The following is a 7,500-nucleotide window of genomic DNA, read 5'->3' as shown; positions in this document are numbered from 1 at the left end:
AGGGGGGATGAGACAGTGTGGAAGAGAGGAGGGGGGAGGTAGTGAAAAAGTGAAGATAGGGGAGACAAGAGGGGATATCAAGGGGACGGGGTATGAACGAAGGGAGATAGGGGAAAATGATGTAATGAGGGGTTAAGAGAGAGAGAAAGATGGGAGAGATGATTACGGAGGACGACAAGACAGTAGCAGAGGTGATTGGAGAGGACGGGAGATAAAATAAGAAGGAAGTGAGAGGAGAGAGAAGAGTGGACAGGAGGATACGACACGGGGTGCGAGGATAAAGGAGGGGAAGAGAGAAAAGAAAAATATATGTACTCGAAGATGAAAGGAAAGCAAATGGGAAAGAGACAGAAGATGTGATGCAAAAGGAGTGGTAAGAGGGAAGATGGGGGAAGGTAATGAGATAAAAAAAAAATGAGAACGATGAGCTGAGAATAAGGAATGTTTATTCTAGAGGAGGAAGTTGGGAAGTTGTGATGGGAAACGGGGTGGACGAGATGTAAGAAAAGAGAAAGGAAGAAAGATGATGAAGGAAAGGTCAAAGAGGGGAACAGGAAAAGAGACAAGAGAACAGGGAAAGAAGACAGACAGGATGACAGTGGGAGGGGAGTAAAAAGGATGACTCCCACTGAGGAAAATCATAAACAAACGAAGCAAGGAATATGAAAGAAAATTGAAAATACATAATGGAACCAGTTTTTCTGCGAATAATAATAATGAAAATGATGGTGATAACGATGATGATGATGGTGGTAATAATAATAATAATAATAATACGGTAATGATAATAATAATGACGATAAAAAGTACAAGATGAAGCAACAGACCAAAATGTTAGGCGATAATGGCTCCCTATGCCTTTAAATAAATCGTACTGTACCCAACACTTCCCAAATATAGTTAGTTAAGTTAGACAGACCTGACCTATCCCAATACTATTAATCTATAAATGGAAGATATTTATTACCCCTCTGATACTAATGCTCTTCCTCAAACTGAAGAAAAGTATCTGACGGTAAAAATATTAACTTAAAGATTTATGTTGTCATCTGAGGGTTAGTGGGGACTGCTTTAATATGCGTCGCAAGGGGCAAGGTAACAGAGGGCAGTGGGGCATATCTGCTGAGGAAAGCCTTGAAATAAACCTTCACTGCATTGAAACCATTAATCCTACAGCACCCAATTTTCCTGATATATTCCCATGGCTTCTCCCCATTCCCCACCTCAATTCCAGCTCATCTCTCCAATTTCTTTTTCCCCAGGGCACGTTTCTTTAACTGCTCCCTAGTTTCTAAAGACCATTAGCCTAACAAAGCCGTCTGTGGACAACAAGGATGAATAAAAAAATACATTGAGTTAAGTGGTTAAGTAAAGACGGTCTCTAATCCTTTCAATGCGAGAGGATTTTCTTAAGACGAAATTAATCACCTGAGAGCAGCAAGAATAAGGTAGTTTAGGTGGTTGTCAATCTTTAAATCTAAAAATTCTTCCCCATTTTTAGATCATAGCTGATTTTGAACTGACCTATCCCAACAATATTAAACTCTACATGGAGACTCTACAAGCCCTTCACTACAGAAGGCCTTCCCTAAACTGAAATAAAGTTGTCTGGTGGTAGCAAGAATAAATTGGAATGAATACGCCCAAGAAGAAAAGGACACGCAGGGAAGTGGAAAGGAAAAGGGAGGAGGGTAGAAAAAAACTGAAATGGGAGAAGAGATGATGTGGGTGGGAGAGGGAGGGAACAGGGAAGTGGGAAGAAACAGAAGGTAGTAAATAGGAGGGTTCTACAGAGGATGGAAAGAGCCTGGGGAAAGAAAGGCAGGGAAACAGAAGGAACAAGAAGAGAGAGGAAGGTAAGATAAAAGTGGAAGCAGACGTCACCAGGTGTTTATCTTATGTGCTCATCTCCATAACATCGGTCCTTGAGGCAGTTGCTGGTAATCTCCCACTGTCCCTGAATACAAGGCTACTGCACCATCAAGGCTACCAATGTTGCCTCCTCTATGTGTTACACTAGGTTCTCATTTTACATACTAATCCACAAAGGGCGGATGGACACCTGAAACAAGTGAGGCCAGTTGTCCGCATCGGGAATCGAATTCTGGCGCTAACGGGCCGATAGTTTCGCCAATGCCACGATCCAATGGCCAATGCTAACCACTCGACCTCCGTGGCAGAGTGCTTAGCAAAGAAAGTGGGATGTGGAAAAGAAATGGTGATGTTGAATGAGAAAGAGGAGATACGAAAGAAGAGAATAAGAGTGAAAAGAAAAAGGAAATAAAAATGTTTATGAATTAAAAAAAGAGTATGAGGAGGAAGAGAAGAAGAAATGACCGGGGAGTGAAGTTGGAACAACGTGGAGAGAGAGAGAGAGAGAGAGAGAGAGAGAGAGAGAGAGAGAGAGAGAGAGAGAGAGACTGGACACTGCTGGGAGAAGAAAGTTTTTTTTTTGGAAGAAGAGGGGAAAAAAAATGGGAAGTGAGAAGAATAAAGAGTAATTGAAGTGGCCAGTGTTTATACAATGCCCAGATGGTGCATAGTGGCCTTATGTCCCCAGCCAGCGAGGAAGTGGACGGGAGAGGAAGAGTGAGAGGAAAGTGGCAAAATAAAACAGAAGAAAGTGAAGTAACACGAAGGCACTGATAAAAATATGTTCAGTTGGAGAATGGATTTAATATCAGTAGACCGCGAGACGGTAGATGAGAAAGGAATGGTGGAAGGGATGGTACATGGGAAAGGAATGGTGGAAGGGATGGTACATGGGAAAGGAATGATGGAAGGGATGGTACACGGGAAAGGAATGATGGAAGGGATGGTACATGGGAAAGGCATGGTGGAAGGGATGTGGATGTTAGAATAGAAGAAGGGATGTGGAAAGACAGAGAGAAAATGATATGTGACCAGGAGGCAGAGTTAAAAGTGTGGCGAGGTAGAGTAGTGGCCTTATGTCCCTAGCCAGCCAGCCACCACGCCAACACCCCCCCCCCCAGTCCACCAGGTGTCTGAGTCTGATGGGGGCCACTCAGCAGGGGAGCTCTCTCTCTCTCTCTCTCTCTCTCTCTCTCTCTCTCTCTCTCTCTCTCTCTCAAGTATATAAACGGAGAAGCAAACAGACATGGTAATCCTTACTTCTGTCTCATTTGGGGTAGAGATGAACACTTTGCTAGGTGATGAAGGAAGTGTGTATTGCCAGCCAGTCAAGAATATGTAGATACAGATAACAGACAGAACACAGGCTATACACTGACAGATTAATTAACGTACAGACATACAAACAGTACCACCAACTCTCAGCCTGTCTAGTTTGGGTCGGGTACATCTTGGCAGGTGCTGAAGGAAGTGTGAAGTAAGTGAGAGATAGATAGATGGATAGATAGACAGATACATAAATAAATACAGACAGAGAATACTACCGATTGAGCCTCCTAATGGCGTTTGAAATGAATATATGGAGAGTGTTAAAGGATGTACAAAATGAGAGGCAGATGGATAGATAGATAAGCAAAAGAAGAGGTGTGGGGGGAGAGAGAGAGAGAGAGCGCAACTCTGAGCCAGCCTCTGTGGGGATCTATAGAACATTTTGGCAGCTATTGAAGGAAGTGAAAGAAAGAGAGAGACACACACACACAAAGAGATGCTAAGCTATAGATAGACAACCAAGCAGACAGACAGACAGACAGACAGAACCACCTACTTTACATCTCGGAGGGGGAGGGTAGAGCATTTTGGCAACTACTGAAGGAAGTGTGAGGAACGCAAAGAGAACGCTCCGAGAACAGAATCTTTTTTGGCCACGCAATTTGATTATAACGGGACCACATCTAGGCTTTTGCTCCCAGGGTACAAAATAACATACTTCTCCACACTTGGGGTTGGTGTTCATCTATGCCATATTATTTCCGCATAGGGCACATTATTCCTCTCCCGCGATTGAGTAATGATGATTTTATTGGCACATTAAGCCTCATCTTGAATTGTTGATACTGTGTCTTGGATTCACTATGCCATAAACTTTTCAAATAAAAATTAACACGCAGGTACTAAAATGGTGTTTATTGTGTGAATGTAACAGTTGCGTCTCGACCTGGATTCTGCAGTTTCGTTTTAACTTAGAATCTACAGTTTCGGCCCGACCGGGATCGTACTGTTTCGTCTTAATTTGGATCCTACAGTTTCGCCTCGACTTATATCCTAAAGGTTCGCCTAGATTTGGGTCCTAAAGATTTCCTAGATGTGGATCCAGTTTTTGCCCAACTTGGATCTCACTGTTTTACTTTGACTGGGGTACTTTTATCGGGCTGAAACTGTTGTATCGTCAAAATAAACAGTTTGATTTTGTGAGTATTATATATTATATGGTAAGTTGATAAAGCTTATGTGAACAATATATGAGAGGATGTAGCGGTGTAATAAGCAAACTAGCAAAGGAAGTGGCTGTAGGGAGAATCCTAGGCCAATAAGAGTACGGCCTAAGGTAACTACGTATTCAGATCTGTGCGAGTTCCTTATCTCCATCATGATCGGGACAAACAAACCCAGACGACTGCATCCAACTAAAAGTGTTTCACAAGACACTAAAAGTATTAACACTGTCAACTTTAACCCTATCATGGTTGGGACTAGTCTAGCACCCATTTCCAGGTAACGACAGATGATTATACTCAGCTGAGAGTGAATCACGGGAACCTGATAGTATTAGTAGTGAGAGTATTAACCATCTCATCTCAATTCTTCCTTGGCCCATGACCCACACATCCACAAAAATCCATCAATAACTTTTCAAGATATCTGGTTGACAAACAGAAAAAGAAACAAACAGACAAACAAACAAGGTGCCTACATAATCTCCTCCACCTTCGTTAATGGAGGTAACAACAACAACTATCTCTACAACCACCCAGCCACTAGCAACCACAACTACCACTTTCACAACTTCTACCACTATTAGCAAGCTTTTTATGAGCTGGCACCTACCCAGAGAGAGAGAGAGAGAGAGAGAGAGAGAGACGCGTAGGGAAGGGGGAAGCATAAGACAAAGAACGGTAGAAAGGAGAGAATGAAAAAGGAGGGGAAAGGAGGCAGGAAGGGGAGATGAGAGAGGATGAGGAAACTTGAAGATAGGGACGGAGGGAGAGATGAGGAAACAGATGCAGCAGAGGCGGGAAAGAGAATGTAGGGAGGGGAGGGCGGAGGAAAGAGTAAGGGAGGGAGGAGGGAAGAGGAAGGGAGGGAGGGAGAAAAAGAGGAAGTCTATAAGGGATGGAGCAATAATATTATAAGGCGATAAGAAAGACGAAAGAAAGATTTAAAAAAAAATGTTATCATACCGCGTGAAAGTGTGGCGTGAATGAGAAACAGGATGAAGGAAGAGGAACCATGAAAAAACTCAAAAGGGAAGAGAAGTGAAAACAAAAATAACAACAATGCTACTGCTACTACTACTACTACTACTATTACCACCATTACCACCACCACTACCACCACAACTACTGCTACTACTACTAGAATAATAATAACTACTACTAAAATAATAATAACAATCACAATAATGATGATGATGATGATGATGATGATGATGATGATGATGATGAGAGAGAGAGAGAGAGAGAGAGAGAGAGAGGGGGGGGGGAGTGCTGTAATGATCTTGGCAGTGAACCTCTGAAATATTTCCTTCCTCCTCCTTCCCATCGTCATCGTCACCTTCCCTCTACACCTCCACCCATCTCCTCTCGCAACCTCCTCCCTCCACTCACTTCATTCTTTTATCAGTTTACACTTCTTTCACCACCTCGCTCGTCCTCGTCCTCACCCTCTCTCTGTACCTCCGCCTCCCTCCTCCTCCTCCTTCTTTCTCTACACCTCCACTTTCCTGTCCTAATCCACCTCCTTCTCACCCCTCAGCTCACTCTTCTCTCAATTTACACCTCTTTAACTGCCTCATCTCCTCTCACCTCTCTACATCCAGATTCTCCAAGCTTACACAGCTTCACATTGCCAATACCACTAAATAAAATCCCAAAGAATTTTTCAGTTACATAAAAAGCAAAAAGGAAATAACTCCAACAACTGGGCCCTTAATCACAGCTAACGGATAGCACACCCATGATGAAACTAAGATGGCAAAAATTCTTAACACTTTCTTCGCATCAGTGTTCAGGGTAGAAAATATACATACAATTCCTCCAATTTCTCCAGTTCCTATAGAAGAGGGTAACATAATCAGTGATGTTACAGTTAGTGATCGTGATGTACTACTTTTTTTTAACTGGTGGGTTTGGAGGCGGGGGGCACTTCCTTGCTTTACTATCCTTATCGTTCATCAAGTAGAATTAGATCTTGTAGTCACAGGCCACTCTTTCACAAGCAGCCTGGAAAGGACCATAAGGCCTATTGCTGTTTGCTTTCCTTTGTATATTCATTTGTCTCTCTCTCTCCCTCTCTCTCTCTCTCTCTCACCTGTCTAATATGCTCCAGGTCCTTCTTGTTGGCTAGTATCAGCACTGGTGGGTTGGGCTGGTCTGCTCCACACGCGGCCGTAACAGCGTCCACCGCCCTCACCGCCACCCTGAATGACTCCCACGACGTGATGCTGTACACCACCACCCACGCCTCAGCCCACGCCACAGTCTCCCTGGGAACCACTACCTCATCCTGAACGGGTCATGGAAGAATTCTGTATCCAGTGATGATGATAATAATCTATCTATCTATTGCCAGACGCCATAATCCTGTAAGGGGTGGCCACTTGACCTTGAGTTATTCGTTTTACGGGGTAATAATAATAATAATAATAATAATAATAATAATAATAATAATAATGATAATAATAATAATAATAATTAGCAGTAGTAGTAGTTGCAGATAAAATAATAATATTACAGAAAAAAACATGAACACTCAAAGCGTCCACAACTACACAACAGTCTCTTCGGCACCATCACCGTGTTCTGGAATGGACTACTACTACTACTACAGCTGATAAAAACTGTTCGGCCCAAGACAAGGAAATTTAAGTTACATATTTTTATCATTTACTTATAGCGAATAATACAAAAGCTAGATTCTGTTATGGTTAATGATATATTTTCATTACATGTTTCTAAAATATGTATCAGATTATTTTTGCTGTATCTTGCTCATATTTAAACTTAAGGTCATTGTAATCTTTCTGAAAATCTATTCATCATCATCATCTGGACCTCCTTTCCCACCCCAAGGCAGGGTGAGGAGTAGCAACGTCCTGACAGCCCTTGGTCGAAATTCTTTGGGATGTCAGGTGCATTAATGAAGCTTTCACCAAAGTTCCAAAAGGAGGATGACTATGCGTTTGAAAGGAGAGTGAGAACCTCGTCAATGGAGCATCCCAGGCGGAATTTATACTGGTGACTGGAAAGAAGGTTAAGATGGGAAATGTAGACTGTTTTAAATTATTTTTGTTTAGATTCGAAAACTATAGAAATATCAGACGTTAAAGGCACTGGGAGAGTGTTAGAGGAT

At 42.4% G+C, this 7,500-nt stretch overlaps 1 protein-coding gene across 6 annotated transcripts in view; it reads right to left on the bottom strand.

The window, feature by feature from the left end:
- The window catches only part of LOC145404465 (ras-related and estrogen-regulated growth inhibitor-like protein), a 392,258-nt gene that overhangs the window by 9,734 nt on the left and 375,024 nt on the right, over window positions 1-7,500 (bottom strand). For all 6 annotated transcript variants that reach the window (XM_080275991.1, XM_080275990.1, XM_080275993.1 and 3 more), the window contains one exon: window positions 6,460-6,654. In XM_080275991.1, the coding sequence (XP_080132117.1) occupies window positions 6,460-6,654 (195 nt within the window). The remainder of the gene's footprint in view (window positions 1-6,459; window positions 6,655-7,500) is intronic.

This window comes from Coenobita brevimanus, chromosome 63 (assembly GCF_032717465.1).
Source record: "Coenobita brevimanus isolate Jiangsu-jjx chromosome 63, ASM3271746v2, whole genome shotgun sequence".
NCBI lineage: Eukaryota > Metazoa > Arthropoda > Malacostraca > Decapoda > Coenobitidae > Coenobita > Coenobita brevimanus.
The sequence above is the reverse complement of the archived record's forward strand: the minus strand, read 5'-3'. Positions and strand labels throughout refer to the sequence as shown.